Source organism: Scyliorhinus canicula, chromosome 1, assembly GCF_902713615.1.
Source record: "Scyliorhinus canicula chromosome 1, sScyCan1.1, whole genome shotgun sequence".
NCBI classification, from domain to species: Eukaryota; Metazoa; Chordata; class Chondrichthyes; order Carcharhiniformes; family Scyliorhinidae; genus Scyliorhinus; species Scyliorhinus canicula.
This window is the reverse complement of record NC_052146.1, coordinates 222,435,353-222,447,982: the sequence shown is the minus strand read 5'-3', so window position 1 is coordinate 222,447,982 and position 12,630 is coordinate 222,435,353. Positions and strand designations below refer to the sequence as shown.

Below are 12,630 nucleotides of genomic sequence, written 5' to 3'. Positions count from 1 at the left end.
TCTTTCCAAATTACAGCTGAAATATTTGTAATGTAGAAGCCAATATTATTAATACATGTCTGATGTGTCAACATTTAATTCACCTCCTGACATTCAGAAGTCTTTCTTGTCATCATAACGCAGTCCCAGTTGCAAGGAAATTGTTGCTGGCATAACTCTGTTTGCAGTTGTGTGTGTGTATGTTTTAAAAATATACAAAATATGCTGTCCAAACTTAAAGGCCTCTTTTCACTGCCATTCACATGTCACACTGACTCAGTGCCACCTCTCGGCTAACTTAAGTATACTCATCTTCCTTTAAATTTTAATATTCTACCCAGTAATAAAATAGCATTCAGCATTTGATGCAAAATCTTCAGTGAGACCTGATCTGTTCAAATCATTACTATCTTGACCATCTAAATGTAATTAGTTGAAGTGCTGACTTATGTATTGTTTCAGCGATGGTATTGTGCATTCTTGTGAAAACCTTCAGACTTTTTTTAAAATCCTGAATTCTTCCATACAACTTCTTCACCTTAATCCAAAATAGTGGCTTGACTTGCCCTGGGAATGTCAACTGCTACTGATGATGCCAGTTATTCATTGACAAACTAGCACAATGGCAGAATTCCTAGGCAACAGATGAGAATTAGTTTGACTCAGATAATTGAGAACACCCTACCTGAAAAGGTGATGGAGGCTGATTCCATAAATAATTTTCAAGGGAGTTTTTTTTTTTTACAAACAATTTTATTGAGGTATTTTAGGCATATAGAAAAAATGACATTGTACAGTACAAACAAAAAAAGAAGTCAAGACACAAATTCCACATTAAACATAATGCAAACCGCGGCTCTGTTCACGCATGGACATGCCTCAGTATCCCCCGACACTCCTCTACCCCAGCCGCCGCCGCCCCCCCCCCCCCCCCCCCCCCCCCCCCCGACGCTTACTCCTCTGCGAAGAAGTCAATAAATGGCTGCCACCTTCAGGTTCAGGCGAACCTCTAAAGGCGAACTTGACTTTCTCTAGGTCAAGAAAGCTCGCCATGTCCGATAGCCATACCTCAGCCCTCGGGGGCTTTGAGTCCCTCCATGCTAACAGTATTCGTCGCCGGGCTACCAGGGAAGCAAAGGCCAGAACATCGGCCTCCCTCTCTTCCTGGACTATCGGGTCCTTCGAAACCCCAAAGATTGCCACTTCCGGGTTCATTACCACCCCAGTTTTCAACACCCGGGACATGACATCTGCGAATCCCTGCCAATACCCCCCGAGTTTAGGGCACGACCAGAACATGTGTACATGGTTTAGCCGGCCCTCGGCACATCTAGGCCACTTGTCCTCCAGCTCGAAGAATTTACTCATCCGGGCCACCGTCATGTGGGCCCAGTGCATGACCTTAAACTGGATCAGGCTGAGCCTGGCGCATGTTGCGGTCGTGTTTACTCTGCTCAGGGCTTCTGCCTAAATACCATCTTCCAGCTCCAATTTTAAAGGGAGTTTGACAGGTTCTTGGGGATGGAAAGCTTGTACAGGTATGAACAAAATAAGGTGGCAACGTTGGACTAAGCACAACCACTCTTTCAAAGAGCCAGCCCTAGGAATTCTGGAAACCAAATTGAATACACAAGTATAATAAGAATTAAGCCATGAACCAAGTTTATATATTCCAAACTAGATCATGGGCCGAGTGGCCACCCATTTTAGGCTGGTCCCGCCGGTGTAAATTACAAAAGGTACTTACCGGCGGGACTTGGCTGAATGGGCGGCCTCCGGGATCCTCGGAGGGACGGAGGGGGATCTGGCCCCGGGAGGTGCCCCCATGGTGGCCTGGGCCGCGATCGGGGCCCACTGATTCGTGGGCGTGCCTGTGCCGTGGGGGCACTCTATTCCTCCGGGTCTGCTGCTATTCCTCCGCGATGGCCAACATGGAGATGAACCCCCCCCCCGCGCATGCGCTGGGATGACGCCACCACACGCATTCGCTCCCGCGCATTCGCCAACTCGCGCCAGCCCCCTTCGGCCCAAGTTGGCGTGGCGCTAAGCCCCTTCCGCACCGGTCGACGCGGCGAAAACCACTCCAGGGCCGGCCTCGCCCCGAAGGTGCGGAGGATTCCGCACCTTCGGGGCGGCCGACGCCAGAGTTGCCCGCCCCGCAGAATCCAGCCCCTTGTCTTTAGAATACAATACTTTGTAAAAACTGATAGTCCAGCTCTGCTGTTTATGCACAATGACCCGACAGCCTTCATACTTCAATACAGTTCTCTTCAACTACAATCCGGATCATATTTGAAATTAAAGCATTTGCTCACTGAACACTGAGACCGTAAATTTTGGTTTACTTATCCATATCGCTCCCAGGTGAGATGAAAGTTTAATTTTTTTAAAGGTTCAATGGTTAGGCCCAAATGGAGTGATGTCATCAGTATGGTCATATATGTAGGCTGTACCTCACCAAATGATGACCATTCTTACAAACAGGAAGATTTAATTTTTAAAATATTTTTAAATAAATCTCTTTAAAAAAGGACATTTCAAGCTCAATTTTGTAGTATAGTTAATTTTTCTCCAATTGTGTGGGGAAACAGGGGCCTGGATTTTCACCAAGTTGGGATGACTATGGAACCTTTGAAAAATGGCCACCTGATCCCAATTCTTGGACCCCCGGTCCTATTCCTAGGTGTGTTTGATTTTCAGGAGTGTGTTTTAGGGGCACAAGCTGGTTGGGGTCAAAATCCCACTTCCTACACAGCATGTCCAAGTCCTCCACAATTTTCAAAGAGTCAGGCCAGCTTATCAATGAGTCGTGGTTCATTGTACCTCCGAGACCTTTTAAATTATCAATAGCAGAAACAGCAGGCACTTGAATGATGTCTGGCCTCTCATTCAAGCCATATTATGTATTCTTGGCTGAAAGACAAACATCTATTAGAGTTTTAAAATACCTGAGCCCTAGGGAAAACATTGCTTTATCGACAGCTTTTGGCTCTGCTGTCAATTTGGAACTTTACATGGAATTTCACAACGTTTATTTACATAGGGTCAAGAGGTTTCATGTACCTGCAGTTTGTTGTTGATAGTTTCAAGGGTCTGGATAATTGAAATTTTTATTGGGTCATAGGGAAAGGGGTGAAAAGTAATGAATAAATTATTTTTTCTTTAAAACTGTTCTTTACACATCCTATCATCACTATAGAGTTCATTGGTTCTAAAAGTTGAATGGGCATGGAAGAGCCATAGCTTAGCATAGCATTCATAAAAGATCATGGAGGGGGAGTGAGGTGGGGGTTCATAGTCTGACATGGAGGTCATGATGTGGCATAGACGGGGCATGGGGAGTATGTAAGAGTTGTAGGGCTTTGCTCTTTTTATTCAACTGGAACAAAGTTGCACAACGTCATGGCGTGCCTTTTAAACAGCCATCTCGGCACTTGGCAGCACTCATTGCTGCATCCAACCTCTTTCCTTGGCTGGTCTGACTGCACCCCACACCAGCCCCACGACAATGAAATTCCACAGCACTTGTGGGCATATTCTCCTTAGACTGGCAGACAGAACCAGGAACTTTCCCAACTCCCTACTAGCCTCAGTGATGAATATTTGGGCCTACATGGTTACACTGAGTATAGAACATAAACATGGTTTCAAAAAAACTGATTCAAATTTACAATTCGCGTATATTGTGTATGTGCATTCTGTAAATTCCTGAATAGATTGGAATGGGATTTTCAAGAGATAAGGAAACATGTACAAGGAGCAATAAAACTATTTTGGCAGCTTTCTTTTAAAAATAATTTTCCATCCTTTTATAGTCTCAGTTCTAAAGGCAACGGCATTGATATATTGGAAGCAACAACTGTGTGTTTGCCCGTTAGTTTCCCATATTAAACTTGAATGAGAATTGTATATGCATTTTAGGATTAATTTTAGTTCCGCAAATTGTTTATGTGCATAGCTTCAATGGGTCTCGGAGCAGACATGATGACACAGGGCGATTCCAAACTTCAAGTACCTCAGAAATTGGACATCAAAGAAGAAGGGCCTCCTCCAACTGAGACCAAGCCTAAGGTATTTCTCCAGTACGGATGGTGTTGGTTTGGCTGAACAGGTCTGCTCTGTTATATCATTTGGTTTTCAGCCTCTGTTCTCTACCTTCTGCATGCCATTTCCATTTAAGTGTCCTATTCCTCCATTCCAAATGGACCTGAAATTTGGTTCTAAAGGCACTTCAATGTGTAGTAGATTTGGCTTTGAGGTGTTAGAGAGACGCTTGCCTGGGTTTAGGAACTGCAGCCCTTTTCTCTGCCTCTTTGTCATGGCTTCCTTGCTGCAGCAACAAAAAGGCACTTGGTATTTTGCTTTTCTGGCTTTTTTGTAAAACTGGGTAAATTACTTCCTTCGTAGGGAAATCTCATGCGCTAAGCATCTCATTTAAGCTTAAAATTAAGCATGGTGGCTCCAAACATTTTCCAAATTTATACAATTATAAATGTTATGTGACTGTTTATACCTGTAAGTTACAAGTTGATTTAACATTTTTTCTTCTTTTGAATGAACCTTGCCCTGCCCTCCTTGTATTTTTGTCCCGCTACCACAGGATAGCCACAGCTCTCAGAGTATTTCTCAGCCCCCTACCTCAGGCAACCTTCCACTTCTTTCCCCCATGTCCCCAAGCTCTACTAGCATCTCCTCATTGCATGGAGATGAAAGTGATAGCATTAGCAGCCCAGGCTGGCCAAAGACTCCGTCAAGCCCTGTAAGTGGTGCTGTTTTATTAACCTGTATGTTTTGTAATGTTTGTGTGTTATGTTGGAAAATCATTTTTAAAAACAAAAAACATGTGTTTGAAATCCCTTTGTAACCCTCTAAATGTGGTAACAGCTGATTAGCAATGAGCTTTCATGATGAATGGTGCTGTATATAGTTCCTTCCCAGGAGAGAATGGCAGTCAGTCATAATATCAACCATGCACTGCCGTATATTTAGAGATTTGCCCAATGTTCACAAACTGGAGGCTTTTTGACTACATGTAAAATTGTAAATGTCCAAACAACCTAAAATTCCACATTTTTTTAAAAATTAAACCCATTTCATTTATTTAATGTAATTATTTATAGATGTGATCAATGAAACTATATAGAAGTGGTTATTTTCTTCCATATTATCATCAAGCCTCCTTCCCGTTTCACCATTCAGTCAGAACATGGTTCTGCATTTTAACTCCATCTACCCATCTTGATTCCACAACCCTTAAAACTTTGCCTAACTAGAACTATCAATCTTAATTTTGAAATTTTCAATTATTTTAACCTCAACAGCCTTTGGGGCAGAGTATTGCCGATTTCACTGGCTTTTCTGTGAAGACATGCTTTCTGACATCATCCCTGAACAACCTAGATATAATTATCAGATTGTGCCCCCTTATTCTGGGCTCCCCTACTGGGGGACATATTTTCTCCATCTACCCAGTCAGCATCTTTGATTATCGTACACTTAAATTAGGTCCAACATTAATCTTCTATATTTGTTGGTGGGCAGGGGTGTGGGATACAAGCCTAGGATATACACCCTGCCCTCCTACTTTGAACCCCAGCATCATTCTGGTGAATCTGCAAGCTCTCTTGAGGCCAATATATCCTTCCTGGCATGCAAAGCAAAAAGTATTGAATGCTCCAGCTGCGGTCTAAGCTGAGGACTGCACAGCTTTATTGTAACCTCCACCCCTTTTATATTCCAGCTCTCTTGAGATAAAGCCAACATTTTGTTAGCCTTTTCAATTATTTCGATACCCACTCTTGAGCCTTTATTGATCTCTGAACCCCTCTGATCATCCTATGTCCCCAGCTTCTTATAATTTAGAAAATACTTTGATCTATCTTTCTACATCCAAAGCAGATTACCTAACATTTACCCACATTGAACTTCCATCTGCCACTATTTTGTCTACTCAAGTGATCTATCAATGTTTCATTGCAACATTTCGCTCCCATCTGCATTATTTACTGTGATGCGTTGTCAGAAAACCTAGTACACGGCACTCTCTTCCTTCATCCAAGTTACTTACAGTGAAAATGTAAGTTCCCTTGGGTATCCTGCCAATTTGAGCACATATCTATTATCTCTGCTCCCACTCCTACATCCAAACAAATTTCCCATCCAAACCAGTAGGTTGTGTCCAATTCCATTCTTGTTAAGCGTCCTTTGTGAAACCCTGTTGATTCCTTCTGGCTATCCATAATGTATGTTAAATTACTCTTGGAACGGCAGTGGCTAATTAAGTAAAAGTACTTCCTAGTCTAATACTGAACCTGACAGAACAGAGTTTTGATTTCCCAATCTGCACTGTGATAGTGGATCTCAGCCTTGGCTGCAATTTGGACGCCACAATTGTACATAGCCTGTTAAACTAGAGGAAGGCTAAACCAGCCAGGGTTTCGGCTGCACAGTTGGTTAGTGATGCCCACTGGAAAGTGCACATTTATACATGAAAAATAATTTGAGTTAGTCTCAGCTAAAGTACTTTCCACGCTAACATACCCTCCCGATCCTCACCTGATCTCACTTGTAGAATAGGCACTTGAATGAGGTATTACCATTTGAATTGAATTCCTGCAGAAGTTTAATTGAGTTGATGCCTTCTGGAGAAGAATCAATTTTGTTCAGGTCTAAATTTTGCAGTGTATAAAAATGTTCAGGGTGAACTTAGGTGTTCTTTGTTTTGGCGAAAAGCAAATATGCCATTGAGAGAGAATTCTTAAGGAAAAGGTTATGATGATTAAAGTGTATTATAATGTGTGTTCATATAAAGATGCATGTTGAGCTTTCAGTTTTTAAAGTAGATGTATATTATTCTGTGTCCAGATTATTGCATAATCAGCTTCAAAACTCCAATAGTTTTAGAGTGGGCAGCATGCTGGAACAGTGGTTAGCACTGTTGTTTCACAGCGCCAGGGCCCGGCTTCAATTCCCGGCTTGGGTCACTGTGCAGAGTCTGCACGTTCTCCCAGTGTCTGTGTGGGTTTCCTCCCACAAGTCCCGAAAGACGTGCTTGTTAGGTGAATTGGACATTCTGAATTCTCTCTCAGTGTACCCGAACAGGCGCCAGAATGTGGCGATTAGGGGATTTTCACAGTAACTTCATTGCAGTGTTAATGTAAGCCTACTCGTGACATTAATAAAGATTATTATTATTACATGTTTTTAAAAATAATGTTTTTAATGGTGCAGCTCTCTATGAAATAAAAAAAAGCACTCAACAGTAAAAACACATTGAAGAATGTTTTTGACTTGCATCTTGGATGAATCTCTTCACCAGCTAAAACTACCTGAAAGTATAGGACGTATATGCATTTTATTTTCTGTCCCTTTAACTGGTTGTGATTAGTCCAATATTCTATTGCAGTTTATATGAGAGCATCAATCGCCATTTTTGTTTCTTGTTCAACATTAATATTGTGAGTCTAAGTGAGATGGCAGAGGTGAAATTGGTCTTCAGAGGTGGCATAAAATAAGCAATAGTGAATTGGCAGTCCTTACATCGCCTAATTTCTTTTTTGAATTAACTTCACTTTCACCCTTTTTCTGCTACTCTGAAGAGTGGTATTTTTAGCTGGCGTAATTTTCAGTGCAAAATGAAATCATAACTTAGTTTAATCATGTGCATGATTCTTCACTCTATTATACCTTTAATTTATGCAATTTTGCCTACATTCAAGTACTCCATTATTAGACAATTGCTTTTTTGACACCTGATGAGTCTGTAAAGTATCTTGCAGCAAGGTGATAGCCCAGATCTGGTTTTATTTGGGGGGAAAATACAAATTGTGCCAGACCAAAGAAGTGCATTACACTCACAAGTGACTCATGCAATCATAAGAACCTCAGTGATTAATAAATTTAGCCGGAAATAGGTGATACCGAAAATATCCTCAGAGTAAAGAGGCCCAAGTTGAAAAATCTGTAGTACAACAGAATCACGTTTCCATTTAATCTAGAATGGTGATGTAATCCATTTCCAAATCATAGTTTGTCAATCTTATTCGATCAGGTGGCCACAGTGTATGCCTGGCAAAAAAAATCAACATTGTGTTTGCCTTAATTGACCTGGCAGATCAGAACTTCAGCTCAGTGACAAAGGAAGTTAGATTTTAATAATTTTGAGTAGAATTTTCTGTTGTGGTCTGAAGCAGTTTGGAGATATATGTGAGTTAGACTGAGACGGTTAAATTTGTAACTGTTATTGATGGTAACGGTATATTATTGGATGATGAACAGTTATCGACGTATAAGTATTTAAGATGTTTGTTTGACCTGTGGCCACACACCTGAAGTACTGAGCTAAAGTTCCGATTGCTACACTGATGAAATGAGAGAGCTTTGAGTATTAGAATGGAAACACAATAATGGATATTTGCTTGATGTCTGCCTGAACTAGTAACCTTCATTCCTTACCGTTTGTTTTTTCAAGAAGTTAGACCACGTTTTGTAATTAGAAAAATGGCTCTTTGTATTTCCTGCTTGATTGTGCCTGCTTATTGCAGAAATCAAACTGTTCCACAACTGGCGAGAAGATAACCAAGCTGTACGAGCTGGGGAGCGAACAGGAACGCAAGATGTGGATAGACCGTTATCTGTCCTTCATGGAGGAAAGAGGAACACCGGTGGCCAATTTACCTTCTGTGGGCAAGAAGCCATTAGACCTTTACCGACTTTACATCTGTGTTAAGGAAATTGGTGGCCTGGCGCAGGTAGGCACATAGCAACACAGTAATTATTTATTGGCTAGGTTTTGGCTGACATTTGGGTCTTTTTGCTACGCAAGATGCCTTTTTGCGAAATGATTCAAATTAAACTTGTGCAAAAATAGGTGTCCATTAATTTGAACCCTAATTAATTAATAATGCAACAGTAAAACATTCAAAATGTTTCAAAGAATCTTGCTACAGTATAGGAAAGGGGCAAGGTATAAACTCAGCATTAAAGGTTTGTTTTGACAATGTTGCTTGGCTGTTTGACCACTGCATTAGTATCTGTATATGAGGTAGGTATCACAGCGTTCTTGCATCTTAGTGTATAACTATGTAAAATGCTGATTAGGCCACAACTGGAATTATGCATGCACTTTTGGTCATCACATTATAGGAAGGATGTGATTCTACTGGAGATGGTGCAGAGGAGATTTATCAAGCTGCTGCCTGAGCTGGAGGATCTGAGCTATGAGAAAAGATTAAATAGGCTGGGGCTGTTTGCCTTGAAGGAGAGATTGTTGAGAGGGGACCTGATAGAGGTGTACAAGATTAGGAGGGGTATAGATAGGGATGAGGGAAAGATATTTTTTGATTAGTAGAAGGGGCATAGATTTAACCAGGGAGCATGGATTCAAGGTATGAGGTGGAAGGCTAAGAGGGGAGTTGAGGTCTGGAACTCACTGCCTGAAACGGTGGTTGAGTCAAAAACTCTCATAACATTTAATAAGTATTTGGATATTCATCTCCGTTGGTATAACCACCAGGATTATGGGCAAAATGCTGGAAAATGGGATTAGCGTAGTCAGATCTTTGTTGAACAGCATGGATACGATGGGCTGAATGGCTTCCTTCTGTGCTGTAGACGTCGCTGAATCTATGAAAATTATAGCTTTGCCATTATTTTTGTTGTGCATCTGTGCCTACTAAGAATGACCAATTATTGTTACTTGTTTTGTAAAATGTGTTCTTTGCTACTTTCCATAATATATCTCATAATATTGGATTCTCTGGATTTTAGGTATTATAATGTTTTTTATTAATTTGTACATTAGTGTGTTGTTGAGCCTCACTACAACAATGTCCTTCAGAATTATGATGTGGAGATGCCGGCGTTGGACTGGGGTGAGCACAGTAAGAAGTCTTACAACACCAGGTTAAAGTCCAACAGGTTTGTTTCAAACACGAGCTTTCGGAGCACGGCTCCTTCTTCAGGTGAAGATATTCACCTGAAGAAGGAGCCGTGCTCCGAAAGCTCGTGTTTGAAACAAACCTGTTGGACTTTAACCTGGTGTTGTAAGACTTCTTACTGACTTCAGAATTATGGCATGGTATTTCTGCTTGGGGCACAACTAGTAAAATACACGCAGGATGAGCTGGACACACAGTATTTGACGATATTCAATCCAATTTTCATTGACTTTGCCATGATGAAGTTATGCTGAAGGTTCTGCACAAACTCACTGGCATAAGTGTAAAATCCGTCCTGCATAAACGAGAAGCGTAATTAAACATACAAAATCATGATAGGAACTGGGTTAGTGGGACCTCAATGTTGCTGGGGTTGCGGGAGTTGTGAGGTTGTCACATAAAAAGCAAGAACCCTTCAAATTAAAACTGAAAATGACGATGTAATGCATTTAACAATTGAGTACAGGTCATGCTATCTTCAATTAACAAACAGGTCTTTCCTGTACCAAGAGCAGATCAGTTGACATGAATTTAATATATGTTAAATACATTGCAGGAGTAAAGGACTTGGGTCATTCTTCAGATGACAGCTGGTCACTGCAAGTCAGGTGAATATTGCTGACTTCATGTGACCACGGGTACCCGCACCCCTCACATTCTGCACACAAAGTAACAAACACCCCAAACAGTTAGTTGCAGTTGGCAGAAACTCAGAATTTCAACTTTGGGGCATGGCATGGCTAATTTTGTAGGGAATAACTGATTACTTCAGTCATCTAGATTTTTTAATTTAACGTAAACAATCATGGATAGATACTCCAGCATAAATTGGTTCTAGGTGCAAATTATTATACTTAAAATTCCATGACCTTCAGTGCTATTTCGTGGGTATCTGGGCAGAAATACACAAACATCTGGCCAAAATGCCTTTTTTAATGAAATTCTTAAAGATCTCCCAGGTGTACTAATTAAAAACATATTGAAGAAAAAATTATAATATAAAGATAAAGCTGGAAAGGAACACCGCTCCCTCCATAAACTGTGACGGGCAAATTGTCTGTCATTTTTGGGGATCTGAACTAATTCAAGAGAACATCTTGAAAGTGAGTTGCCTCTTTCCTTCTATCCCTTCACCCAGAAAGTAGGGAACCTCTTGCTTACAGCATGCCAACTAGTTAGTCTGATCAAATAGGATTGTCCTCATTTAGGTGAGTCAAAGTTTTTGGCAGCTGGAGTTTGCAGTTCAGTTGAACTTTATATTCTTTCTACACCTTCTGTTCCCCACTTCCTCTGAGCCCCAGCCCAATCCTGAGTGTTCCTACTTTGAATATGCTTTGGACCCTCAAACTGAGAAAATCTAGTTAAGAAAACTGAAGTACACTAAGCTTATCACTGAATATTGTCTTTCAGATTCTACTAAATGATTTATCGTGGAGGTATGTCGGACGTATTTGACAATATTCAATCTGATTCTCATTGATTTTAACATAATCTCTCACTAGGTTAACAAAAACAAAAAATGGCGTGAACTGGCAACGGCCCTGAGCGTAGGTACGTCAAGCAGTGCAGCCAGCTCACTAAAGAAACAGTACATACAGTACCTGTTTGCCTTTGAATGTAAGATTGAACGTGGAGAGGAGCCTCCTCTTGAGATGTTCAGTTCTGCCGAATCCAAAAAGCAACCCAAGATACAGCCACCTTCTCCTGGTGAGTATCAGTTTGCCCCTTATTCTGGTAAAGTTAGTGTTTTCACTGTGTTGCTTGCAAACCACAAAGAGAAAATACATTTGAGCCGACAGCTTCTTATAGCTCTTGCTTACATTTTTATTGACAACTTGGATTTATATAGTCCCTTTAATGTAATCCAGTGTCTAAAGGTGCTTCATGAGCATTATAAAACAAAGTTGACACTGAGCCACATAAATAGATATCCAAAGGCTTAGTCGGAAAGGTAGCTTTTAAGGGCAGTCTTAAAGTAGGAAGGAGGCAGAGGGGTTTAGGGAGGTTATTCTAGAATTTAAGGCCTAGACGGCTGAAGGCAAGGTTACCAGTGATGCAGCGATTAAAATTGGAGATGCTCAGGAGGCCAGAATTAGAGGATCACAGATATCTCAAAGGGTTATGAGGCTGAGGTGATTAAAGAAATGGGAAGCGTGAAGGGATTTGAAGGATGAGAATTTTAAAATCATGTATTGTTTTAAGAGGTGCCAATGTAGTCTGTGAGCACAGGTATAATGGGTGAATGTATAATGGGTGAATGTAATGTGGTGAGTAAGGGCATGGACAGCAGAGGTTTCGATAAGTTTGGGTAGATTGTAGGATGCCAGGCAAGTGTATTGGAAAAGTCAAGTCTGGGGGCAGTAAAGGCATCGATGAGAGTTTTAGCTGTAAATGAGCTTAGGCAAGGGTGATGTTCATAGAAAAGCATGGAATCAGGCGAGTACAGTTCCCACTCAACTGGAAGGCAGCAGAGTAGTGGTGAAGGAGGTTGGTGCGGTCCACCATGTCAAAGGCTGCCGATAGGTCAAGAGGGCCAGTTTACAGTCATGAAGAGTGCGACTTGTTGAGAACTATTACATTAACTGTGGTAGGACGGAAAGCTGAACAGATGGATTCAGACATGGAGCTCCGAGAACAATGGACATAGATTTGGGAGGTAACAGTATGTTCAAGGCCTTTGTAGAGGAACGGGAGGTTAAAAACGCAAGGGCAG

The 12,630-nt window shown here is 41.3% G+C and overlaps 1 protein-coding gene across 1 annotated transcript in view; it reads left to right on the top strand.

The window, feature by feature from the left end:
• Positions 1-12,630, top strand: part of arid1b (AT rich interactive domain 1B (SWI1-like)) — a 633,019-nt gene that overhangs the window by 556,081 nt on the left and 64,308 nt on the right. Inside the window, exons 12-15 of the mRNA XM_038808360.1 lie at positions 3,938-4,050; positions 4,580-4,738; positions 8,523-8,729; positions 11,420-11,624. Of these exons, the coding sequence (XP_038664288.1) occupies positions 3,938-4,050; positions 4,580-4,738; positions 8,523-8,729; positions 11,420-11,624 (684 nt within the window). The remainder of the gene's footprint in view (positions 1-3,937; positions 4,051-4,579; positions 4,739-8,522; positions 8,730-11,419; positions 11,625-12,630) is intronic.